The 27707-nt window shown below is 41.1% G+C and overlaps 1 protein-coding gene and 1 long non-coding RNA gene across 2 annotated transcripts; both read left to right on the top strand.

Moving 5' to 3' along the window:
* Nucleotides 1-237: 237 nt before the first annotated feature.
* myom1b (myomesin 1b) lies at nucleotides 238-22090 on the top strand. Its single transcript, XM_051066911.1, is given in 37 exon segments — nucleotides 238-303; nucleotides 305-411; nucleotides 2278-2412; nucleotides 2539-2713; nucleotides 4014-4171; nucleotides 4360-4452; nucleotides 5680-5768; nucleotides 5999-6040; nucleotides 7550-7711; nucleotides 7786-7947; nucleotides 9280-9421; nucleotides 9624-9823; nucleotides 10057-10110; nucleotides 10222-10346; nucleotides 10474-10657; nucleotides 10756-10930; nucleotides 11034-11155; nucleotides 15408-15604; nucleotides 15691-15817; nucleotides 15914-16098; nucleotides 16192-16306; nucleotides 16397-16553; nucleotides 16630-16736; nucleotides 16826-16870; nucleotides 16995-17131; nucleotides 17240-17384; nucleotides 17686-17745; nucleotides 17980-18047; nucleotides 18147-18260; nucleotides 19159-19246; nucleotides 19336-19374; nucleotides 19475-19580; nucleotides 19715-19878; nucleotides 20123-20159; nucleotides 20272-20294; nucleotides 20585-20640; nucleotides 20775-22090. Coding segments are annotated over 37 exon segments (4407 nt in total). The 5' UTR covers nucleotides 238-252; the 3' UTR covers nucleotides 21036-22090.
* A 981-nt stretch (nucleotides 22091-23071) lies between these two features.
* On the top strand, nucleotides 23072-24325 carry LOC127139257 (uncharacterized). The gene is made up of 2 exons (XR_007809431.1): nucleotides 23072-23677; nucleotides 23801-24325. It is a non-coding gene; the product is annotated as an uncharacterized LOC127139257 (long non-coding RNA).
* The last annotated feature ends 3382 nt before the right edge of the window (nucleotides 24326-27707 follow it).

Below are 27707 nucleotides of genomic sequence, written 5' to 3'. Positions count from 1 at the left end.
GCCCATGTTCAATTATTAAGAACATGTTGAAGTAAATTAAAGCACGACCAAACCCAAAAACTTATATATAAATATATATGCCAAAAAAAAAGTCTGTAACATCTAAAACTCATTGAAAGTCACAATGAGCTTATAGTATACTACGATAACAATAAATTCACCTGCTCTCGAACACTAACTAACCAGACAGACAAACAAATAGGCAGCAAGAAACTTGGAAACTCTGGGCTCGTACCAGCAGCGGCTTGCAGCATGCCTGGATCTATACCGTTCTACCAGAAGCACCACCGCCACTACGACCGATGGCTACCGTAGCAAGGAGACGGAGTCTAAAATCAGCCAGTACCAGTCCAGCAGCAGCAGATACGTTGCTGGTAGCAGCAGCACCTCCGCCACCAGCAGGAGCAGAGGGTAAGGAGGAGGAAGAGGGTAACAAGGAGGATGGAGGGTCATCAATCCACGGCTTTGTCACAGGAAAGCCCTACTGCCTCCCTCCCCCCCTTTTAACACCATCACCCAACCCAACTGATCAGGTTCACCTCTATCACAGCTTTCGGATCATCTTTCCTGTTCTGCTGCTATATTGACAACAAGTAACCATCTTTTTCCCCCTTTGAGATCTCTTTCACCTTGATCAACCCCCAGTCACACCTGAGGATTATTGTACTGGTTGAAAACAGCTTTGAATCCTGCATGAAACTCTTTGCATGTAGGCCGATGGATGCCCCGTGTGTTTTTATGCATGCTGACAAACTCCTACTTTTAATACAACTATAAGTACCATAACCACTTAGAGTAAAACCCCTTGTTAGATAATCTGTAGGGACGTGTACTGTTATGTAATGCCTGCATTATGGTATATGGCATAGACTGAAATAGAATCTGAAAATAAGAAGTGACAATTTCTCAGTCTGGTTCACTTTAAGACTGAACCCCTGTACTGACATTGATTATCATGTTTTAGAAACCTGATTGCTTCCAGTAGACATGAGGAAAATTGTTAGTGGTTGCTTTGTTGCCAAGATTCGTGTGGTCCCTGTTGAATGCACTGGTCAGCTGTCTAGTGTTTACATACGTTGTTAAAATGTGATTGTAAGTTTTTCTCACTGTGTAATGAATTAAAGGAAAGAAGTGCTAGTTTTAAAAGGAAAGTCAGTGGTGTTAAGAACTGTGGTTTTATATCTGATTCTCTTAAAATCTGTGAGGATGTGGATTCATTGTCACTATAAAGGTGATCAGTATATTGAGCTTTTGTAACCTGGGAATAACAAAACACTCAGTTTACCACAATCGTGTCTTTTACTGTGCCTGGCAAGTCTTTAAATACCCTGGCCTGGAGAGTGTGAACAGGTCAGAGGGCTTAGGTTTTACTAACACCATCTGATCTTTGCCTTTACACTCATGACTTTGGATTTCTGGGCAACACATTAGCTACTGAATCTGTGCTGCAGTGAGGAAAGGAGGATTATGATGTGATGATGTTACATTTATGTAGACATGAACACTGTATTTGTTATATGGGATAACCTTAACTGGATTTCAGTAGTGATACCACATCCCCCAATATTATATTGTTGCAGCCCTGATCCTCAAAAGTCAAGAGGATGTGAGTAGTCAGAGCTAAAGGGACACTGACCCAAATAGATACAGGAAAAATGAGGGCAGTTGCCCTGTCACTCTTCTTGCCCCTGCCTCCTTATCAACTTGTTATCTCATACCCTGAGTTCCCACCCCCAACTCCAGCACTACAGATAGTGTTTCCCCCTCCTCCAAAATGACAAAGTGAGTGGAGTCTGACCTGAATTCTACAATGGAGGGCCTGGTACACTGACATATTAACTGACATAACAGAGCTTCACAGGGGCATTATTCTGAGTTGCTTCTTACTGAACATGTTATGCTTTTTTCCCATTTATTATGGGACAGTAGCACCGTGGGAAGGATTGACACAACATGGCTTTGAATTGTTACAAATAGTATAAAATATAATGTAATTCTTATGTGCTATAATATCAGTGTCAGTGTCAGTTGTACTATGAAAGTTGTGGATCTTACCATTGAACTGGACTGCAGAAAAAGTGATGTGTGGGTCTTTTAATAATAAAATAATAGGTGTATAGGTGTACAGATGCTACAATCATAACTAAACCATCCACACTACTTTCCCACTGCACCCTAATCTACCCGACCTTCGCTTTATCCCCCACATGAGAGTGTAATGTTATAAGCTGCACTGTCTGGCTCTGTGCCAGGCTGATGGTATTCTGTATGTCTCAGACTTCGAGTGTCTTCACACTCTGGGTTGGAAGAGAGCAGACTGAGCCCTGTACCCAAGAGAGCCAAGCCAACTTACTTGGCTGTGGATAAAGAGAACCAAATCATCGGCTATGTAGTGCCTATCTTCAGGGGCAGGTAATAAACTCCTCACCATATAAAAGTGGAACTCAAAGAATGCTGTTCTCCTAAAGTTATTTCAGTTTTAATGCTATGCCTTACTCCCTGCATCCATCCACATGGCTCTGCTCTGCTGACTCCCAGTCAAGAGTTTGCTACAGGATTTTCGGATACAGAACAAGCAAGGGTGAGGGACACTGCTGCATACATGGCCCGCAGGGATTTGTTCACCACTGGTCTGGAGATGGAGAGGTCAGAGCAGTTCTCCAGGAAGGAGGCCATGCGCGAGTCAGCTGAACGCATCTCTCTGAACAAAAGGGTCAGTGAAGGGATTTCAAGAGGAAGGCATAGTCTTTAACAACTAAATTGATTATTGTTATATCAAAAACACATCTGTGACATTATTGTGACATCATTGTTTGAACTGACATGTGTTGGCAAACCGTTGTGATTGGCTTTTCTTGCTGTAAAGCATTCTTATTAATGACATCACAAACTGACCCTTGTTGGTAACAGTACATTATTCACGCGTGACAATAGGCGTTCTCCATGACATCACTGACAAACAGTTTTGTGTATCTGTGACATCACTGTAAATAATTCTCCAACGTCGTCCCTGACATTTTTCCTAGCAGTGACATCACAATTCTTTTTGTACATCATCATTTTGTACATGTGACATCATAGCAGACAACCTCACAGATTGGCTTCTCCTTCTTCTGACGTCATAGTAGAACACTCATGACACATGACATCAGACACTGTTTTAGTTACTCACTACATCACAGTACAGGGCTTGTTGTACTTGTGACATTACAGTAGTCCATTCTATTTCATGACATCACTAATTCTTATTCGTATAGTTGGCGTCTCCTACTTGTGACATCATCACAACAGCTTGTTACTCGTTGCATCCTCACAGTAGACCATCTTCTTTTATTAAGTCGCAAAATGTATTTGATTACTTGTGACGTTGCAGTGAAAAAACATATTAGGTTCCATAACCCATTTACGTTATTTACATGGTTGTATAATTGAGCATAATTAATTGCAGTGCTTCTAAGGAACTGCCAAGTGCCTGTGGCTAAGTAGTTGTTATTACTAGTCCTTACACAAGGGAGTTATTTATGTCCCTGGGTGATTATGTGAAGTGGTACCCGGCCATTCACTGAGCATCATAAAAGCCACAGTGACCTCCCTCACTGTATTTATCTGTCTCTACTTTGCCAGATAGCCTTACTACTGAGTGGCAAATTCCTCAGGCGATCGTGTTTCTTGAGACACAGGGAGGCAGCGTCCCATGGGTGTTGTCATACTCTGTGCTGAGTTACTTGATGCACATCTAGATGGGGCCACAACACCCCTAGCTATTCATAGGATATAATGAACAACACACAGTCACACTTATAACACGTGTCACATTGCAAAGTGCATACACCTTGCATGTGTAAACAAATAAAGATATGATGGGATCTTGCTCAATTTGTGTATGTAAAAGCTTTGTTTTTGCCTCAAGCATGCATTTTGGATTAATTTTAAAGTTTTTTTTGGTTTGGTTTAGCACTTTATGGTTTGGCAGAGCTACAGTTGTCCTGAGTGTTTTACTCTGCTATCTTTAGATCCATGAACACGAGGAACACTTCAAGCGCATGAACGAAGACAGCCTGATGCACGCCCCGGAGTTTGTGATTAAACCTCGCTCCCACACTGTGTGGGAGAAGCAGTGTGTGCGGCTGCATTGCACTGTCAGTGGCTGGCCTGACCCACGGGTCATCTGGTAGGTCACCAACACATCACCCATAACTTAACCTCAAGCCTGTCCTTTCTGTTCTCTCAACAGCCAGCTTATTTCTCTCACCTCCATCTGTTTTCCATGGCTTTATTTTTCATCTTTTGATTCCTTTTCAAGCTTTTTCTGTTTCCCTTGGTCTTCCTTCTATCGTGTTTTCTTCCTCCCACTACAAGGTACAAAAACAATGTGGCAATTGACCCCCTTGCCAACCCTGGCAAGTATAAACTTGAGAGCAGATACAGCGTGCACTCACTGGAGATTAACAGGTAGGTGTAGCTTTTCCTGTCCATGGTACTTGAGATAAATCATTCTTAAAAAAGCCACTGACATCTTTTGTCACAGTTTAACATCCATCACATTTTACCACCTTGATGGCTTTTGTAGATCCAGTGGAAACATTGCGGAAAGTCCAAGTATTATATAAGCATACAGCTTATTTATGCTCATAATGATGAAGATTTCTTTTTCTTGCTGTAGCTTGGCTTGTTATTAGCTACAGATGCTCTTTTTTTCACACGCTTTAGTCAGAAGAATGACAGTTCGCAGGCTGTTACCTGAGTTCAAATTTGATCTTGAGAGTGGACCATAGACTGTAGAAAAACACTGATGTAGTGTAAGTGAAGCCTCCTATTGTGTTCAGGAGTGAAGGTTTCAATTTGAAGTTTCACTTTGGGCACAGCCAAGTGTGACTTCATATACTGGACATGGCTAGTCTCCCAAGTCTGCATTTGATCGGATACATTTATTTGTTCAAAGTAAATCATCCAAAAAAAAAATTGAGATTTTGACAACAGATAAATTAAGAATTAATTATTAATTAATTAAGAATTAATGAAGTTGGACTGCTTTATTGAAATCTTCTTTGGTTAAAGATTTTTTGTAGACTGCCTCCACTTATACTACAACCTACTTTAGCATTGGCTTCAACTTTCAGTCACAGCTGTACCCAATGGGAAGAATCAAAGCTTCGCTTTTTATGTGTGGCATGGTAATGTTGATATCTGCCTTTATCCCTGCCTAACTTGCCTAAACAGACTGACACTGTAGGACTGTGACCTGGAGAAGAGCCACACTATTTCCCAGGCTGCCACAGATAACAAAGAGCATGTCTAAAGATAGCTAAGATCACATTTGACCATTTCAGCAAGTAGCTAAAACTCACAAGGGGATACAAGTGCCTTAAACCTTAACTTTTTCTTATATTTTAGTAGCATATGTGATTGTTCACATTATGCACAGCACACAGCAGACGCTTTCATGTACAGAAACCCACACCACCTGGTGCAGATGACATCACCAGTGGTGTCTATTTTGTGCCAGAGTATTCCTGGCCAGGAGTTATGGAACGCTTTACAGTCAGGGCTCACATAGTTGGTATTATTTACATGGTTGAGAGGTCTGAGGTTGAGGTGGGGGAAGGGCACTGTACATGTGAATCCTTGAGAGAATGTGCAAATCATGGACATTGATCACCTGATACTCTCCTCTTTCAGATGTGATTTTGATGACACGGCGCAGTATCGCGTCTCTGCCATGAACTCCAAGGGAGAGCTGTCTGCTTTTGCCTCCGTCGTCGTCAAGAGTAGGTTTCACTGAGTCCCAACACCATCACACCCCAGTATTCCCAAAACACTGTCTCACAATCACAAAATTATTTTTAATTACAAGAAAAAAAAAGCCTATAATTATACTATGATGTCTCATATTTGACATTTTGTCAGTATAATACTGTACATGTAGTTCATCACTGGTGTTACATAACATTGTGTTTGTGTTGTATGTATTAATAGCAACTGCTTCTATTCTCCACAGGGTTCAAAGGTGAAGTTGATGAGTCCCTGCCAGAACCCAGACGTAAGTGCTGAAAGACATAAAGCCCTGATATATTGTTACCATGTTAAACTTCTGCTGCTAACATTTCAGCAAACAATTACCTATTCACATATCCAACAGATGCTAAGCAACATTAACATTCATTTAGAGTCATTTCTCTGGTCATCTGATGAATATAAAACTATAGTTCTCTCTTCTTATAGCTCTGGTTCGTTCTCCACCATCTCTTGGAAAACATATTTGGATCTTTAGCTCAGCTGCTCAAGCTAATTGCTAGCTTTGTCTGTCTCCTGCTTGTATGTTTCATACAGTTGTTTTATTAGAGCTTTACCAGGTTGTCTTCAGCAAACTCTCATTCTCTACAAGTGTCCACTTTTACATTACATATTTTTATTTCATCCTGTGGTAAAATAATGCAGCTTTAATAAATCTTTCTATATCTACAAAGGATATAGCTACGTTTCAAACTTGCCAAGTTGTTGATACATGACTGACCTCAGTGGTGAGTAGTGGTGGTGAGGTTGTGGGTGAATGGGTGAACAGTGGGTGCTGCTGCATTAACAACTTTTTTGTTTCTTTGATGCTGTGACGACAATGCAGGGGCCAAAGCTGAAGGTAACAGGTTCACAGGAATCTGGTTTGAAAACACTTTGGTGAACTTGGCGTTTCCACTGACTATGTGTCCATGCATGGCCACTCTTGTTTGTGTTGAAATTTCACAGTAAAGTCCACAGTGTTCTCCTGGAACTGTGGGATCTGAAGTAATTTATCTGGAAAAATCGACAGATTTTTCAGCATTTCTGGTTGAAAAACAGCAGTATGTGTGTGTCATCAATGTTGCAAGTATGTAGCCTTGTAAGCTTATGTTCTCATGTATTTAAGTAGAAGCACTGTGCAAGATTTTAATGAACTGCTGAAGCATTTTTGCATCAGCAACTGCCTGCAGACGCATCTGCCTTAAATGAGAATACATTTTGTTGCCATTTGATAGTGTCTACTTTGAGTAATAGAGTCTTGGAAGTAGAATGTATTGTTACAAGTAACAAGCTGTTACAAAGTATATTGTATAATTTTAGAAATCATTATTTCATCCTGGATACATTGGAAATGTTTATAAATGTGTAAATGGTTAACATCACAATAAAGATCTTAATTCTACTCATTCAACAAGTGAAATCATACTGTACTGAATAGAACTGAATTTTAGATTTTTCTTGTGTTTGTTGTGCCTCACTGTTCAATGCATGACAACCAGTTTGTCATATTTCATCCATTTCTCTTTGTGAGCACTGTACTGTAGTTTGAGAATCACTCTTTTCTGTATATGTGTTTTTGTCCTTCATCTGTACACATCTGATACATGTTTTCTTCTCCATCTTCTTTTGTGGCTGAAAAGCTGTCATCTATCTGTTGTTCATGTTTTTCTGGGTTTTTCTGTTGGACATGATTTTTGATGTGATAATGTTCTGTTTCTGTACAGTCTTCTCACTTTCTGAACTCTGACTCTGCTGTCTCTTGCTTTGTCTGTAGATGGCCCAGTGTCTGAGTATGGCATCAACTTCCAGACTCACATTGTTGATAAGTTTGGCGTGTCATTTGGAAGAGAGGGGGAGACCATGAGTCTAGGTTGTACGGTCATCATCTACCCTGCCCTGCACCGCTACCAGCCAGAGGTCCAGTGGTACAGAGATGGTAAATAGACAACTCCTGACATATTGCTTTTCTGTATGTGTCACCTTGCTAACATTCATTGGCGCGTTTCCCAGATGTTCTCCTGTCTCCATCTAAATGGTACCACATGCACTGGAGCGGAGACCGAGCCACGCTGACACTCACACACCTCAACAAAGAGGACGAGGGTCTCTACACCCTGCGCGTCACCACCAAGTCTGGATATGAAACCTACTCGGCCTATGTCTTTGTCAGAGGTGAGTGCACCTTCCCTAAAACTTAAGTGACGCTCAGTTCCTCATTAGAAGTTTGCTTCTGTATCTAAAATATCTCACCTGGGAGATTACAGTTGTAATGTTGTAACATTTTACACGCTTGTATACACATACAATGCTCTAAAATCTTATCTCATGCACATATAGGAAAGATCCTTAATTCTTTAAAATGTCACTTATCTAAGATATTTTCCCACAGATATTTTAACTGCAACCTTAATCAACATATGCTAAATGCAGCCTGATGCCTCTCATCTTTGTTTTTGTCAAGTATGCCATTAGATCAAGGTCAAAGTCACAACAGCACGTCCTCTGGCACCTGATGACAATACCACATTTAATAGTCAAAGTGTTTGAATGTGAGTGTGTGGTTTTAAATAGGATATCTCTAATAGAGACACCACAGAGTGGCAACTCCCTGGCATCTGTTTGAATACCGTGGAAAAAGTGGTCAGCGAAGCTTATCTTTGCTGCCTTCAGAGATAATCTGACCTTTTGAAGCCTCAGCTTCTACAGAGGAACCACGTTCAGTATGAACAAGCTAGAAAATAGACCCTGTTGTTCCCCTGCTACAGCTCAGGGTCGCCCAGTAAAGGAGACGCCAGGTACAGTCTCCATAACAAAACGCTATATGAGCCCGGCTGCAGTCAGGCTATTCTCAGAGAGCTCAACTGTGGAATGCGCCTGGCTGTGAGCGTAGATAGATACTGTAAATATCTGCTTCAAGGAGAAACAATAGGCTGCCCAGTTTCCTTACTGCTCTCTGTGGTTCCCTCTTTGATCCAAAACACCCCAGGTTCTAATTATTTTGTCTTGATTTATCTAATCTTTTCTTTTCATCCAGTATATTGGAATGAAAGGCCTATGTTGATAATTTGAAATATTACATTTAAAGATCTAGATATAACTTTACTGATAATTAAGTGAGTAAGTAAGACATTGCCTTTATAGTTGTAAAAGTCTTACGCTATGATGCAACTCTTGCCTGTAGTGAAGCCTTTTCTAGGTGGCCTGACTTTACCCTTATGTTTCTTTAAGAGTCACCGCTCTTATCCTCTTTCACTGCGGGACGGGCTACTGCTAATTCTGTCCTCCTGCCACTGATTGCTCTCAGCTTGTGTTTGACTTGAGGACCGGAGACATTCCTGGCATCTAGCCCTGCAGCTACACAGTTCATCACAGGGCAGAGCACACTTAAATAGCTGGAATCAAACTTCTGTAGCTGCAACTTTGGGTTAATGTTAAATAAATATGAAAAAAACAATGGGACATAAAGACTGGTCATTGATGTATGTGCTATTACTGTGTGTATAGATGCTGATGCTGAGGTTGAAGGAGCTCCAGGTGCCCCTCTGGATGTTCGCTGTCTGGATGCCAACAAGGACTACATTATTGTCACTTGGAAGCAGCCAGCTGTTGATGGTGGCAACTCTATCCTGGGCTACTTTGTGGACAGGTCAGTCAGTGTGTTGCTGACTGTCTTATTTCTAACATGCTAAAACTGTCTATTATTTGCCTCCCAGTGGTCATCTGGATAAACCCCTTAAAGAAATAAGACAGGCACAAAAAGATAACACAGTGATACCAGTGAACGCCAAACACTACAGCAATGCTATGTACTTCTTAACGTACTTCTTAAAAGTATAATATGTGTACAGGTGTGAGGTTGGAACCACCCACTGGATCCAGTGCAATGACACTCCAGTCAAGTTTGCCCGTTTCCCTGTGACTGGCTTGGTGGAAGGCCGCTCTTATATCTTCCGTGTGCGTGCTGTCAACAAGAGTGGCATGAGCCGCCCGTCCAGAGTGTCTGAACCCGTGGCTGCGATGGACCCAGCTGACCGCGCCCGCATGAGAGGTACGACTGAGCTGTATGTCCGGCCAAACACACCCCGCCATACTCATATCCATATTTAAAGATCTTTATTACCACATAACAGTAAACTAGTGGAATAACAGCAGCAAAATGGGGTTAATGTTAGGTATTTGTTGATGTATACACTGATATTGGCGGACAAGTGTACATTTTTTAAAGATGCTATTCACAAAGCTTTATTAACTTTTACATGATGATGATGTATTTGCTATCAGGTACTTCTGCGCCCTGGACTGGCCAAATCATTGTCACAGAGGAGGAGCCTGCAGGTAGGAAATCTTATTCTCTCCATGAAACCCACTGACATGAAGGTTGGGTCTGACAGTTTTTCTGCTACCTAGCTGCTGTGTGACATTATCCCTCTGCCTTTTGGCAATCAGAGGGCATTGTTCCTGGCAGACCTCTTGAACTTCAGGTGACAGAGGCCACCAAGAACTATGTGGTGCTGAGCTGGAAGCCACCTGGAGAGAAAGGCCTGGAGGGTGTCATGTACTATGTGGAAAAGGTAAAAAAATGTCTTACACACAAAAAACAAGTGTTAAAAACATTTTGTTGTTTGGTTCTGAAACTAAAATTATTACAAGCAATTGCATCTGTGACAAAGGACAGTTTGATGCTTGTTTCCTTGTCAGTGTGTCGCGGGCACAGACAGCTGGCAGAGGGTGAACACAGAGATCCCAGTCAAGTCTCCTCGCTTTGCACTGTTTGATCTCGCTGAGGGGAAGTCTTACAGCTTCCGTGTCCGCTGCTGCAACTCTGCCGGCGTCGGTGAACCCTCTGACCCGACTGAGGCCACCACAGTCGGCGACAAGCTTGGTGAGAAAATGTGCAAAGATACGCAGATGTATCACTAAAAGCAGCAACGTTCCAGTCTCAGTTAATTACCCTAAAAATGTAAATGTCCTGGTCCGCAGATATCCCATCTGCCCCGGGAAAGGTTGTTCCCACTAGAAACACAGACACATCAGTTGTTGTGTCCTGGGAAGCTTCCCGTGATGTTAAAGAGTTGATTGGATACTACATCGAGGGGAGTATTGTGGGCAGCAACGTGTGGGAGCCGTGCAACAACAAGCCTGTAAATGGTACCAGGTAAAATTACATTACTCATATTTTCAAACAATGGATTTAACAGGATAGTTTAATTTTACAGAAATGTATTGCCACCATCACAGCTGATCAAGCATATTTACAGGTTCATCTGCCACGGCCTGATGACAGGAGAGAAGTACGTGTTCAGGGTGAGGGCAGTGAACGCAGCAGGGCTCAGCCAATTCTCCGCGGAGTCTGAGCCTGTGGAGGTGAAGGCTGCTATTGGTGAGTGAGATGGAGGATTCATACTGTACTGTCTAAAAAAAGAAGCTAATGTAGGAGTCAGAGGATTCAGATTTATGGCTTTAAGGAAAAATCCACTTTAAATCATTTAAATAATATTTTTTTAAACTGTTGTTTGTGTTTTAGCTTGTATTTCTGAATCATACAAGAAATAAAAGTAGAGATCAGTTAATAACATCAGTCAGAATCATAAAAACAAAGGGCTTCTTTTGAGACCCTTTGACGCTAACTTTTAACAACCATACAAGGAAACAATCATTGCAGATGCAGCAGATATTGATTATGATATTTTCACTACATTATATAGAATGAAATGCAGCCAAATATGACATTTTAGCTTAATGTTATCTTCAGAAAGAGGGAATTTCACCACAAAATGACTCCTGGAATGCTCTAAACATCATTGTGTGATGATTAGTGAAAGTACTGGTTTTCAATTTTCTTTTAAAGTATAGGTTGATTTTTGGAAAAAAAAAAAAGTTAGAAAAGTCATGCAAGAATTAGCATTTGTCTTGGTATTTTCACATACAGTATGTTGTAGGCTGCTGTTGTTGTCCTGAGATATGTCTTCAGTTGTTTCTATCATCAGCATCTATACTCCCACACTCTCTCCACCATGGTCCCAGTCTGTCACCCTGTCACGTTATTCTGCACTCTTGTGTGCCCCACCTCCCCACCACCTTGTTCAGCCACACCTAGCCTCCCCCACCCACCCACCTACCTCTTCCTCCTCCTCCCTGCACAGCCTGAGGCAGGGTCAGGGTCAGGACTTGTAGACTTCCTCTAATTTGGGTCAGCGTGATCCAATTCAGCGGTTGTTACAAACCAGCCCAATGTCACACACCACCACCACCCCCACCATTATCCCTCACCTATCCTGGGCACGAAACGTGTCGGCAATCCTACAGTGGTGCTAAAGGTACCAACACACACACCTCTCCCACCCCACTGGTACCCTTAAACTGCACTGAGTTTCTGTGTCATAACCTCTCTCTTAGCAGCTAACCTGACAGCCGTATTGTTCTGTTGGATAGTTAACTAAGTTTATGAATTATTACAAATACACACAGACCCACAACAATTATTGTACATCATATACGTACAATGCTGCCAGACTGGCCTACTTTTCATGTGACTGGGCAGGTAAAATATTAATATTTGGGGCTGTTTTTCCTGACAAAAAAGTATGCTATATTCTAATGTATTATTGAGACTGACAGGGCACTAAAGGTTGCCCTTTTTCCTTGTCAAAAATATTATCTGGTAGCTTTGTGATAAAAGAGTTATAAAAGTCTTGTAAATGTACTTTTTATGTTAAATATATAGTTATCTGTAGCTGTGCTCTAAATATGCTAAAAAGGAACATCATAGCACATAATGCTTAATTCTTAGCTTGATTTTTCTTCTTCTTTTTGCACATATTTTCACCTACACAACATAAAAATAACACAATCACAAATCACATCACAGCTTTTCCCCCCTTCCTCTTAATTCATGTAAAACATTACTTTATTAGTTTAGAAATACTTTTTGTTTAAAGTTAAAACAATAACTCTCTTAACATCTTCACATTATCAAGGTATGATTCAGTAAATGATAATATTAAATAGTTGCACAGACTATATAAAACAGAACAAAGCTGCTGTTGTAGTAATTGTCAGAGATCTTTCTGCTCTCCTGCATGTGCTCCCTAAACTCTCTCTGCATTATAACTAACGCAGCTCTCAGCCTTTGGATGTCACTCATTCATTGGCCAGCTTTGTGCTGAGCAGCATGCTCTGTTTTCCCTTGTGAAATGCACTTAGTAAGAATGCCGATGTATTTCGCTGCACAGTCGCACAGGCAGATATATTGGTAATGTTCTTAGGAAACACACTCACTTCTTCTATGTTTAATTACAGAGAATGAAACAGGCTGTTTTAAGTCTACTTCTACTAATAAACCTTATTTACAGTATGTAGGACCTTTTATTTAAGAAAAGTTACAGCTCAAAGTTTTTAATATTGAGATGAACCCTATGACACCACTTCATATGAGTTAGATCACTGTGTGCTGTAGCGCATCAATTATTTCATCTTTTGGGTGGAAATCTTCGGAGGTGATGAAATCCATTGGCATCGTTACTAAAGTAAAGTGTTTTTTCATAAAGGGTTGGCGCAAAGCCTGCACACCCACACTCAGCAGCTGTTCTACTTCACACGCCTGCATGTTCTCATAATCCTAAATGAAACCGACCAGCCTCCTCACATGGATGTCACGTGTTGGTCATCTTGTCTTCATTTTTCACTCCCAGTCAGATGAAGACATTTTACTGGATTTATTAGGCTTATGTAATGATTATTGCTTTTTTCTGTGTTCATGCCTGTGTCTTCTTTTTGCTCTCTCCATGTTGTGTGATTGAGTTAAGAGCTGTGACTCATTACTGGATCTTTTGCCTGTTTTAAAAAGCCTCTTCTGCTCTTCTCTGCTAACTCCTGTAGGGGGCGGCATCCCTCATGGTGTGTTGCCGGAGATGGGGCCGGGGGGTAACGTGGGCCAACTAACCGAGCACAGGCCACGCTGGACGGGCACGCATGAAACTGTCCAGCTCCTCCCTGACACTGTGCAAAAGTGCAATAAAAAAGCTCAGGCTGACACTGAAGCTAGGGAGGGGCCCGGGGCTGCTAGCTCAGTCCTCACAGAGCCCGCCCCAAAGGAGAGTAAAAGCAAAGGGGGCAAGAGAGGCAGTGTGTCCTGGGCCCCTGACCTTGCAAAAGACCTGGTCTCAGAGTCTGTGTCAGGCTCAGTTTCTAACTCACCTACTGACATAGTCACAGCTGCACACATAGACCAAGTCACTGCTGAGGTGCAGGACCAGGCTGTAGAGGCAGCCACTGGGCCTGAGGCCGGGCAGGCACGTAAGTTCTCAGTAGATGCCTCTGCTAAACGGGAGACAGCGAGGCCGAGGAGAGAGTCGACAGGTGAGCACCGGTCACAGATGGAAACCCTTTTCATCAAATCCACAACAAACCACAAAATACAACACCATCTCCCCCCATTCAGGATCTATTAAAATACTCCACCCTCACTTTCCAAGTAAAAAAAAAAAAGAAAAGCAAAACCTTCATATTCACAACCAATAGACCTAAAATAATCAATAAACAGGAGGTGAAGTGCTCTACTGGTATTCTCCTCTAAAAGGTAAGTCACTGTAAAACACCAAACCTTAACCAAACACAGTCACGCTTGTCAGTAGTTTTGCAGGCCATCACTTTCCCACAACCTCCTCACTCGGTGGACCTGGTGTCCGTTACCTGGCACCTCGGGAGCTGCCACCACTCCTGAGTACCCAGAGCACTTTTAACACACAAACAACACGTAGAAGTATGTAATGGCAGCAGTCAGCTGATCACACCCTGTACTTGAGAAGTGGGTCATCCAGTGAACACAAGAGCAGGGACACTTGTGATCTGAGACCTTTCTGGTAGCAGGCTGTGTACTTCTGATGTCGACCTCTCGGACACTTTGACCTACTCCTCGCCCCTAAATAAAGGAGGGTATCAAGTTCACGTGACTATTTGTGTATGACAAGCTAATTTATTATCATCATGTTACGTGATTCTGCTTTTGGAGAGACCTTTTTGCTCACAGTCACTCCTGCAACCTAGTCCCAGAAATCTCTGTGTCCTTTGTCACAAATGCAGTTTAATATGTAACAGTTTTAACCTTTCTAATGAGGATAAAGTCTGCAAGTCTGCAAGGCTGCAGCTTCACATTTAGCATCAATCCTCTCATCTAACTGGTGACAAAAAAGAACAAGCATACTTCCCAAAGTAAATCACAAAAAAAGCCAGATGTGAAAGGTTAAATGTGCAATTATGTTGTGGCTTTGTCAATAGTTACAGCAGATATTTGTCCATTATCTTTAAACTTCTACTCAGTGCAGTGGTGACTTCAGATATTTTCTGGCTGTGGAAGAAAATGAGCTGTAGTATGGCTCAGACAGAAAAGGGACATTAATGGGACAATGAAGCTGAACAGCGTCAACAAAGCTACAATAAACTCATGAATTACACTTTTATAAGAATTTATAAGATCAAGGATTTTAAGTTAATGGGAGCAGCTGGGCAGAGGTGTAAAAAGAAGTTTGGGATTTAAAAGTGTCACCTCATTGTAGCGCTTCAGTTTCCCATTACATCAACCTGTTCCCCTAGTGAGGCGCCATGGTGTTAATTTGAGTTTTCTGTCATCTCAGCCTCTCCTGCTCCACCCTATGGCATCACCATCCTGGAGTGCGTTCGCGACTCCATGGTGCTGGCCTGGAAACAGCCGACCTTCATTGGCGGCGCTGACATCACTGGCTACTTTGTGGATTACCGTGAGGTCATTGATGGCGTGCCGGGGAAATGGCACGAGGCCAACATCAAGGCTGTCAGTGAGAGAGCCTACAGAGTGAGTAGATAAAAAAAAAAAAACTAGAGCTGATGTGGGATTTAAAGCAAAACAAGACAATCTCATGAGCGAGGTTTTCTCCTCAGGTGTCTGACCTGAAGGAGAACAGGAAGTACCAGTTCCAGGTGCGAGCAGCCAACATGGCAGGTGTTGGCATCCCATCACTGCCCAGTGACACCTTCCTGTGTGAGGAGTGGACCATCGCTGTGCCAGGTGGGTTAAACCACCTCTTAGAACATAATCAAACGCACTGATCTGCATGTTTTTAGCCTTAATGTATATTTCCAATGTGTTTGTTTTGGACCACAGGACCTCCTCATGACCTGCAGATAAGAGAGGTGCGAAGTGACTCTCTGATGTTGCTATGGAAACCGCCTGTATACCAGGGCCGCGACCCAGTCAATGGGTTCTACATTGACATCAAGGAAGCGGATGCGCCGGAGGAGGCGTGGAGAGGAGTCAACAACAAAGCCACAGAGAAGGCGTACATGAAGGTCACCATCATCTGGACTCATCTCATCGCTCATTCGTCTTCACATGTGTCAGCAGCTGGTGTGTAATCTGGATTATTTCCTTTTATTCTACAGATTAAGAACCTGATGGAAGGAGAGACGTATGTGTTCCGCGTTCGTGCTCAGAATAAAGCCGGTGTTGGGAAAACCTCAGATGTGACAGAGCCAGTCCCAGCTCTGACCAAACCAGGTAGGAGGGAAAAGGGACGTCTGGTGAAATGACAGTGATAGCGATTGCCACAGTGTGACTTCATTTTGAGGTTTCCCTTCTGCACGTCAGGCACCAAGGAGATCGTGGTGGATGTTGATGATGATGGTGTTGTCTCCCTGAACTTTGAATGCTGTGACCTGACCCCTGACTCCAAATTTGTGTGGTCCAAGAATTATGAGGAAATCACAGACACCTCCCACTTGAGTATAGAGACCAAGGGAAACAAGTGAGAGACGCCAAACTTTATTTGATACCCCTCTATTCATTAATTTTTATTACATTAATACTGAGTTTTCTTGCAGGTCCAAAGCTGTTTTCAGCGCTCTTGGGGAGGATGACATTGGCATTTACTCCTGTATTGTCACCCACACTGATGGTGCTTCAGCCGGCTACGACCTCTCTGCAGAAGGTAGGTACATGTTTCAAGAAGTCAAGTGGATCCAGTTCTTGCTTTTTTTCAACATATGTTTATAAATCTCCTCTTCCTATCTTTGTCAGAGTTGAAGAAGCTGCTGGAAATCAGTCACAACCACAAATTCCCCAGTGAGTGTATCATCTTAACATCCACTGCTGTTTTTTTTTTTAAAGTGTGTCATTGGACTGGATTGGGTTTTACTTTGAGCTGACTCCCAGTCTTTTTCATTCCCCCCTCCCTCTTGTCAACTAGTTATTCCCCTGAAGTCAGAGTTGGCTGTTGAGCTGATGGAGAAGGGCAGAGTTCGCTTTTGGCTGCAGGCGGAGAAGATTTCAGCAAATGGCAAAGTTGATTACGTGTTCAATGATAATGTTCTCTCTCAGGGGGAGGTCAGTTAGCAGCAAAGGAAATTAATCCAAAGTCATTTGCATGCATAACATACAGTATATAGGGATTTTAACCCCAAAAATTCAGACACTCTGGTCCTTGTTTTGCAGAAATATAAGATGAACTTTGACAAGAACACTGGTGTGATTGAGATGATCATGGAGTCTCTGACCCCGGCAGATGAGGGCACCTTCACCTTCCAGCTGCAGGATGGGAAAGCAACCAACCAGTCCAGCTTGGTACTGATAGGAGATGGTATGTTTGGACACATAAAAACACCCTGACAGGTTTCTGCTCCAAAACTGTATCAAGCTGGACTTCAGTGAGGTTACCATACTCATATCAGCCTTCCAAAACCTATTTGGCTGCAGAGTTGAGCTCTGCAACTCTATGATCTGGACACTGGAGGGCAGTAAAACATTTAAGAAAGCACATGCAAGAAGCATCTCAGACTACTGTACATTCATGTTGTCATATAATCACTTTGCAACCAAACCATGTACACCATAGTTAGATTTTGTAAAACCTTTACATTGTAAACTCCTTTTATTTGCAGTATTCAAGGAGCTGCAGAAGGAATCAGAGTTCCAGAAGAAAGAGTTTCTCAGAAAGCAAGGTAAGAGACACTCAGTTTATTGGAGATGAGAGCAGCAGCAAACTAAATATTATTCTTTTCATTATTTTTTAATCTGCTGATTGTTAAAAATGACTCAAATAATACTTGATTAATTTTCAGTTGGTCGACTAATTGTTTAGTCATCTAAATGTTTCAGCTTTACTGGGATTATTCTAATCTACATTTGCGTTTTATATAATGTTTTTTTTTTTACACCTGCCATGTTTGTTCCAGGTCCTCACTTTATCGAGTATTTGAGTTACGAGGTGACTCCAGAGTGCTGTGTTATACTGAAATGCAAGGTGAGACAGCACTTTAAGGAGTTTCCACACTGCACTCTCTTAAAGCAATTACTTTGAGTGTCTTAATTTTTCACATTATTCTGTCATGTTGTATTTCAGGTTGGCAACATAAAGAAGGAAACCTCTGCGCTGTGGTACAAAGATGGACGTGAGATCAAAGCAGACGAGCACCTGGGCTTCACCGAGGGCGTGCTGAAACTGGAAATAGCTCAGGTAAGAATAGGAGGAGAGACACCTGTGTGAAGTGTGAATTGATGTTTGTATATATATATATATATATATATGTACATGTATATTTCTGTATTGTATAATTGTCACTGATTTCATTTGCATATATGACTGTAAACAGTGTAATCCTTGCACAGCTCTGTTTAAATGGAAATATATGACTTCTCTCAGCTGAATATTGATCCACACGATACAGCCTTTGAGTAAGAGGAAGTAAGTTAAAAAAGGATCAGAAGAAGGCTCTGAAAACATTTATTTTTTGCTAATTTTCCCAGGGAACTTCAGCATTAACTGTCTTTAAAATCAATCTAACATATCCTATTATAAAACCTAACAATATTAAAATAATTTACACCAAATTTAAGGATGCTGTCACCACTTTCTCTCTTTAACTATCCTGTCATCTCCTCTGTTTTAATCAGCTCTCTCATTCTCCATCTCATAACTCACTCCCATCCCACCGTATCGTCTCTTTAACGTCTGTCCGAGTGGCGTACATCGGCATGCCGCCCTGCCACGTCATTATAATGTATAAACATGTCACATGTGTCCCATTTCAGCGCGGCTCCCCTGCAGACACAGCAGACGACCTAATCTGGAGAAGAGCAAAAGTTGGGATCAGTTTTCTGTTGTCATCCTGGGCCAACGCCCGCTTCTGGTTTTGCCTGAGAATGCTCGTGTTTTTTTTATTGATGTTTGTCTGTTTGTCTGTCTGTTTGTTGGCTTTTTTGCTTTTGCGTCATATATGTGTTTTCTGCAGCACCCGTAGCAGAAGAGAAAAGCTTGCCTTTTCTGATGAATACATGTCATATTCCTTTACAAAAATCTTGGTGATCTGTGTTTTTTGCGACTGAGTTTGACTTTATCGCTTTTTTTCTGTTAGATTTCCAAGAAGGACTCTGGTGTGTATGAGGTTGTTCTGAAGGATGACAGAGGAAAGGACACTTCCAAATTGAATCTGACAGACCAAGGTAACCTCAAGTTGTTATACACTAGCAGAGTTAGTCACTGAACATAGTAAATATATCACTAATAATGCTCAAATCTCGCTGTCCTGAAGGATTCAAGGATTTGATGAATGAAGTTTTCAGTTTTATCGGTAAGGAGAAACATTTTGTCCCCAGATAATGTTGTAGTTGATTCATTTTAAAATTAAAATGAATATTTAAATGATCTTTTGGTGTTTTCTTCACTTGCAGCCAATTCCTCCACTCCACTGAAGATCACAAGCACAGATCAGGGCATCCGACTCTACACCTTTGTCAGCTACTACAACGATTTACTCCAAGTAACATGGCACTACAAGTGAGTTCTGTAAACACATGCAAGCATATGAACATTTGTGCTGAAATACACAGTACATGTAATGCTCCCTTTCACAGTTATTTGCCCTGAACATTAGAAATATTTAATCATTTCCTGTGTTTCCATGTTCACAGAGATTCAGCCATCGCCTTCTCTGACCGTATAAAGAGCGGTGTGGTGGGAGAGCAGCTGTGGCTGCAGATCACAGAGCCCACAGAGAAAGACATGGGCAAATATGCCATCGAGTTCAATGACGGAAAGGGCGGCCTGAGGAGAACTGTGGAGCTGTGTGGTCAAGGTGAGACTGTCAGTGTATTTCTGACCTCTTGCTGAGCCACAGTGACCTCATACTGGGGCTTTATACTGCTGAGATAATGTTATTGATGTTAATATGTTCATATAATGTGCAGATCAGTGACTTTTCTTTAAGGCATTTTATGACCTTTAGACTTCTGCTTTTTTTTTATAATTAGCATTTCTTGTTATGTGTATGTTTCTCAATAAAACCATTCAGATTCTTATCATTTCTTCTTGTTTTGCAGCATTTGATGATGCTTTTGCAGAATTTCAGAGACTCAAGTGAGTTACTGCTTGACTACTTGAATATTATTAGCTTTGTGTGATGCTCAGACTTTCACTTCTGACCTTTGATCTAATTTGTGGTTCCTTCTGTTTTTTTTCGCCTCCTCAGAGCTGCTGCTGTTGCAGAGAGAAGTAAGTAAATACTGTGCTGCTTTTAGATCGGTCAGTTATAATGTTAATACATGAGTTTCAAAAGCTATGATTTTATTCTCACTAAAATGAAAAACACTTTTCATGCAACTCTTGGATTTCAGAAAAAAAAACAACAAAAAGATTTTACAGTTTTGAAGTTTTGACACATTTATGTTTGCTCTCTCTCTTTTTGCAAGTTTTTTTTTATGTAAGGCACTTTTGTGTTTAGAAATGCCAAAGAATTGAAGTTCATTTATAGTAATTATTTAAGTTCACATTGTTTCTTTCAGACCGTGCTCGAGTGGCAGGAGGCCTGCCTGACGTGGTCACCATCCAGGAGGGCAAGGTACTGTAAACCGTCAGCTGACACAACATGGACCTGCACATTATTCAGCACAGTTATAGGGAAACAGAATGACACCTGTCTTACACAACTAAATATGATTAATGGATGTATGTTGTGTCTTATCCGTCCCTCAGGCCCTCAATCTCACCTGCAACATTTCGGGCGACCCCGTGCCAGAGGTCACCTGGCTGAAGAACGACAGGGAGATCACGTCCGACAACCACTGCATCCTGAAGTTTGAGTCAGGCAAGTTCGCCAGCTTCCACATCACCGACGTGAACACATCGGACTCTGGCAAATACAGCATCCTGGTGAAGAACAAGTACGGCACAGAGAGCGGAGACTTCACCGTAAGTGTCTTCATCCCTGAAGAGGCGGGCGGCAAGAAAAAATAAAAGCGGTCCAAATCTTGTCGTAAATATGTATAAAAGAAAAAAACTGGAAGCAGTTAAAGAAAAGAAAATGTTGAGGATGTGTTAGATGTTTGTGTAGAATATAAATTAACTCTATAGAGGTGCTAAATCTGAACATGAAACATCCAACAGTTCAGAGAGAAATCCAGAGATTTGGTCCAATAGTAACAAATCTGACTGAACAGAAAAAGGTATTTGGGACATTCTGCCCACTCAAAAATATTATGGTGCAATTTTAGTTTCTGTTTGTGTAAAGTTGTGGCATGCAGAGAGACATGTTAGGATTCATTTTGCTCTGTTTGCTGTAGAGGAAATGGAACATTAGTTAACAAAAGAAGGCCAAAGACAATGGTTAAAGACATGTTGTGTTGATAGGATGCAACACTAAGTCAAAGAAAAGAAATCATTAAGTTAGTAGAATGTCTATTAAAAAGCCATATGGATGTTTTTACATGATTTATCCCATTTGCCACAAATGTGGCCTTCACTGGCAGCCGTTTTTAAAAGCACACACAACCTGTTAGTTGTAGTTCATCTCATCAAAATATGGCAAACATCTTGCTTGAGCACTGATTAGTCTTTGTAATCATTATGGCATGTAGTAAGTCTTCAGGACGGTGCATTCAAGTGCTGCTGAGTTCTTAGATGAAGAAGTGAAGAAAATTTGCTGCAAATCGGCTAAAATTTGGTCCTTTAATGAAAGGTGCCATTTCATTCAGTCCTGTTTTATTTATTGTTTCATTTTATTCACAATCACTTTGAATGTTGCGATCGTAACGTCACTTCCATTGTATCCCTGTCTGTTAGTGAACACTGTATGTCAGCCCACTGTCTACTCATTCTTATTGATGTTATTCACCACTGTTACGACATCCCCTCCACAGTCCACCATTAATGATTATGATGTCTCCTTTGCTGGTAATGATACCACTGTAAGACTGAAACCACTGTTAATACCAAACAGTAGTGATTATTGCTTCACTTCCTATTCCCCTGTTTCTTGATGAGACTAATAAAAATGAGCATGTACTTCCCCACTTCCTCCTCCTCCTCCTCCTTTCTGAGTTGTCTCACTTTGGTTTTGAACCTTCCACCTTTTCACGATTCACTCTCTCCTTTCAGTTTCCTCCTCTCCTTTTTTCACTCACAGTCACGATTTGTGTAGACTTGGACTTCCTGAAGATCAACTGCCAGCATGGAGACAACCGCCCCCGCCCCTACTGTAATCCAACCCTGATCCAAATATATGTTTAAGGTGCGCTTGATTTATGATGCTTTGGAAACAAAAGTGATGTGACATTCAGGTCACTATGAGCAACAAAGCATCAAAATCAAGCTCCCCTGAGTGTACCTGAGAGAAAACTAATGCTGTTTCATCTTGTTGTCTATGGCAAGCAGCATCCAATGGTACAGGAGAAAATCAGAAATGTTTTCTTTAAGGTTTTTCTCTTTATTTACTTTGTATGCTTGATTATGAATGATGATCACACCTCAGACAGAAAGTAAAACCTGCTCACTCATCTAGAGAACATGTGGATTAGCAGGTCCACTTCTCCATTGAGGTTCACTGACTGGAAATTACAGATGATGCACACACGAGAGTGTTGTCATAGCAACTCTAAAGCACACAAAGAGTTAAAGGGGCACTCCACAGATTTCTTATGTCAGAGTCATTTTACTCCTCACAGCCTGGAGACTACATGTTCTCAGCAGGAAGCCTGTGCGACTGGGGACAGTTTACAATCAAGGTGCTTCATCTTTTTGGCTTTTCTGAGTCCCACAATTTTATGGGAGTGCAGTGCTAAATCACTGGAGTACTCCTTTAACTCAGCAGAATATATCAGTATCACCTTATCATGTAACTATTAGCATGAAGACCAGGATGTGGGTTTTACAGAGTGGCCCTATCTGATAAATCTTCTGTTGTGTGGCTGTAGTTGTAATAGAAACCAGGAGACACAGGTGAGATTAAGTAAAATAAAGTTGAAGGTCATTTAGTGTCATATATCAGGGAGTGTTTTGGAGGAGTAACAGGGCTAAAATGATGCTGTATGTGCTGTATACACAGTGTCCTGTCCTCAGCTCGAACCACTCGTCAGCTTTGGCAAACACTGGGTCAAGAGTTGCTGAAGAAACCATCTGTTATACGTGAAGTCATTTTTATTTATTTAGGCCAAAATATGTCTCAGAGGGTTTACAGTTTGATATCCTCTATCCTCAGACCTCTTGTGATACAATATACAACACAATGCAACACACTTATAAATGGTTATGAAAGAGAAAATATAATTTGAATAGAAATTAAGTGATATGTTGTTGTTTCAAGTGGATTACTTTGGCAGTCAGTGGTAGTTCTGACCTCACTGCAGTTCTTGGGTAAGTAAGTAGTGGAATATAAGTCTTTGGCTGATGGTATGATGGTTGAACGTGATTACAAAGCAAGTTTTATTTTTTCTGCTAACTCACATTAGTCTCCTTTCAGCTGGAGGTCATAGAGGGGACACCTGACCTCGGGGTGACTTCATATTGGACTGACGCAGAAGGAAATGTGGTGTTTGGCCCAAACACCCCGCAGGAGAAGATGAAAACACCGGTTACTGGAACGAAAATGCAGAAGCGAAAAGGTGAGAGGGGTGAAGTGAAATATGTGTATGTGTATGAGTGTATGTGTGTGTGTGACATCTGAGACATTACAATATGGTGTAATTTTGCCCTGACTTGAGATGACAATGATTATTCTCTTGCAGAATCTGTGGGTAAAATACCTCTGGTGGAAAAGGAGAAAGACAAAAAGAAGAGCAAGGAGTCAGAGGAGCAGAAAAATGAGATTACAGCTGATGTCGCTGCAGAACCCAGATCCTCAGATTCGAAGAAAACAGAGGATATAAAAGTAAATTTGGCCGATCAGTTAGAAGCCTGTGAACAGCCTGCAGACAGAGTGGAGGAGCCTGAGCCAGAGGCTGAGACCTCACAGGAAACACAGCCAGAAAACATTGAGTAAATGTAGCAGAGAAAAGTATGAAGTCATCACCACATATCCTCCAAGTTTGATGTGCACTTTTATGTCTACTGTACTACTCAAATATTAATGATAATATTCCATCTGTGCTAATGGAGCTAATAATGCTATCTATCAGTGTATTACATTTAAGCTTTTAATAACCAGAGTCAAGACTGTTTCTACGGTTTGCCTCTTTTTAATGTGGATGTTTTGTCTGCCATGTTTATCTTTTTCATCATATTTGCTCTAATAAAGAAGCTGTTGAAATATTTATTGGTTTAAATGTCACACTTGTTAATATACAGTGTGAGAGGATTTAAGAATATACAGAGTGATGCAGGCTTAGAGGCTTAAAGAGGCACAGTACTCTCTTGTTGGAGGGAAGAACAAAGCAAACATGAGGAATTCTTGAGGTGAAACAAGGCAGAAATAATTCAAATCAACAGGTGTAAAAGTTTTAGAGGTCCAGTTAAGACAAGGAGAAGTTCAGCTTCTTAAAAGCACACATGTACAGTATGTATTCATATAGATATTTGATTTATTGAACTATTTAATTTGACTTATTCATTTTCATTTTATTTGGCAAAACTGACACATGGACCCTTCAGCAATGTGCAAAATACATGTTTTAATGTTGCACACTTCAAAAAGGAAGCAGACCTTTTCATGACTATCTCCTCAATCTAGGAAATCCCTCTGTTAAACAGCTGACCATGAGGTAACCTGACTGACCTGGCGTTTGCTGAGGAAATGAAAATTTCTACTTCCCCTCCAGAGCCAGTGGATGCTGCACTTCACTTGTTCCTCCTTTACATTCATTTATAGGACAGCCTGGTGACACGGTATGATTTAGGTTCAGCCAAACCTGCGTTGCCACATACTCACCCTGCTGAACTGTCTGTTGCTGGTGGTGACCTCTGACCTTAAAATAGAGAATGAATTTCCTCACTGTGATCAAAAAACTATTACATGCACTTTATCTCAGGACAACAACAATGAGAGAAAATGGAATGATAACATAGCTAATATAACTACCTGTCTGTGGTTTTGTGGAGGTTATTTAAACTTCTGCTAATTAACATCTTCATTTGATGATAACAGTGCAGCCTCAGATATGAGATACGCACTTTTCACTTAGTTTCATAATTTATTGCTCAGTATACGATGATTTAAGGACTGCGTGCTTTAAATGTTTTGCGTTGGAGACAAAGTTCTTTTTTGAAGTGTAATGCAAGAAGTCATGTTCATGTGGATGAATAGTATTTTAACAGATTCGGGACCATAGAGTTTATATGATAGTATATGCTCAGGACACAGTGCAGAATTTCTATAACATAATGATATTATTAAAGCACAAGATACAGTCTAATATTTTTTAGTTTGTTCTGTGACGCTTTAATGATTACAGTTTTTAAATTTAATTTTGTTATTAAACCTTCACATTTTAGAGGCTTAAAGTGCAGAAGATCCGGACACTCCTCCCAAATCGCTGATAAATAACCTTAATAATTAACCTCATCATGTCGTCCTGCGCTGTAATCACGTGCAGCTTGAGCGGTGCAGGGTCACGTGGTGCGGTGGCTTCAGCACAGCAGCAGCAGCAGCAGCGGATACTCAACAAACAGCCGGTGGAGGAAGCTGAGTGAAGGTGTGCCTGCGTGTGGGTGAGCCTCTACTCCAGCGGGTAGGATGATTTCACGACTTATTCTCACCAACAACTCTTTATAAATCACAACAAGGCAGAATTAACATGAATGCTGGTTAATATCGCTCCTCTGTGCTGTTAAAACACCGCCAGCGGAGTCCTTGAAGCCTTTCTCAGGAGTCGTTCAGCGGCTTGGGCGCAACTCGTGAGTCTTGTTTGATAGTGTATATCGTATGTGAAGAGTTGTGGTAGCGGATATTAGCGATAAGCAGCGACTAGCAGATAGTATGTGTCTTCTCATGAGAGGAAACCGACTGTTTACTACTGTTATGACAGGTTGTAGCTATTTATAGGCTTTCTTATAAATGTGTGGTTTGTGTCCCTGAACGCCTCACAGGTTGAGCTACCTGAAGTTTTAATGTCCAAACTTAAGCTGTTTCACCCTGACATCTTTTACAGGTGCACATATGCACTTTGCACAACATCAGATCTTGTGGTTTTCTTGCTTAAGAGCTGATAATATGCTGGTTTGTGATCTGGTTGTGTTAAACAGTCGCTCATACTTTAGAGATTTATCTCAACTGGGATTTAAGAATCAATATTTACTTTTTTATTTAGTCTGTTGTAACACTATCGTTTGTTGTCTTTTCCATCTGAAAGTCTGCAACATAGCTGAATGACCTGAGATATATTATGTAAATATTTATTTCCAAGAGACCATATTGCCACACCAAGGCCACAAGATGTTTGGAGGCATGAAAATATTGTTGCGATTAATCGATTAGTTGAACGACAGAAAAATAATTAAACATTTTTTGATGATCTGATATTTCATAGACTAAATGATCAATGATTTTAAAGAAAAAAATTGAGACACTGGGTTTAGAATTGAAAATAATCACTAGTTGCTGCCCTAGTTGGAGCGTCAACATACGGTTATCTGTTGTGGTGTTTGATTCGTCAGGTGTTGGTGGTTGAAATGAAAATCCCAGTGGTCAAAACAACACTGTCTGACGCAGAATCACGTTGGACACTTGGACGTAGTGAGCAGGACACAAACGTGCAGAGACAGGGAAAGCTAGATTTGTCCTAATCCTGTAAACAGGATTAACACCTCTGAAGGTCCCTTCATCCCACAGAGAGAAACAGAGACAGTGTTGTGGATGAGAACTGGTTGTGTTGGATTTCTCTCATCAAGAACTGGGTATTTTGTAATGCAGCAAAAAAAAAGGACCTGAATCATAAAGCTTCAGGAGTTTGGTCAGCCTCACTTTGACTGTGCTGTATCCATGGAGACTGCTAGATTATTGTCTTAACATGAAGCTGTAGAGCTTTAAACTCATGTCACTACAGTTTGATTTCTGTGAATGAGGAAGTTCAGAAATGAAACTGGAAACACACGTTCTTTCTTTCTTTCTTTCTTCCAGCAACTAATTTGCAACTATTTTGATGATGAAACAATCATTTTAGTCATTTCTTTAGTCAGAAATGTCAAATATTTGCTGTGTATTAGCTTCTGAAATATGAGGATTTGGTGCTTTTCTTTGTCACTCATGGCAATAAACTGAATATATTAGGGTTTTAGACTGTTGGTCTGACAGGACAAGACATTTAAAGACGTCACTTTGGTCTGTGTGGAAATTATAATCTGTGATTTTCACTATTTATCGTCATTTTATAGATCATTGTCAGATTCATTGATAATGGAAATAATTGCAGCCCACTTTGAAACTGTGGATGCAAAGAGAGCAGAGATTATTTTGTCAGGGAACAAACTGTGGTTTTATACATGATAAATCTTTTTAATCCACATTATTTCTTTCTCAATAACACAATGTCAACCCCTGACACTCTGGCTCACTGTTACAAACAGAACATGATAATACGACCACATCAGTATTCAGGCTTGAAGCGGTGCAGCAGAGGGGTCTATGTGAAGAGCTGTGGGAGTTGAAAGCGCTTGCTAAATTTGGCGTTGTGTCGATACAGACAGTGTGTAGTCAGCTCA

The sequence above is a fragment of the Lates calcarifer genome, linkage group LG24 (genome assembly GCF_001640805.2).
Source record: "Lates calcarifer isolate ASB-BC8 linkage group LG24, TLL_Latcal_v3, whole genome shotgun sequence".
Lineage (NCBI taxonomy): Eukaryota > Metazoa > Chordata > Actinopteri > Centropomidae > Lates > Lates calcarifer.
This window is presented reverse-complemented; position numbering and strand designations above follow the sequence as displayed.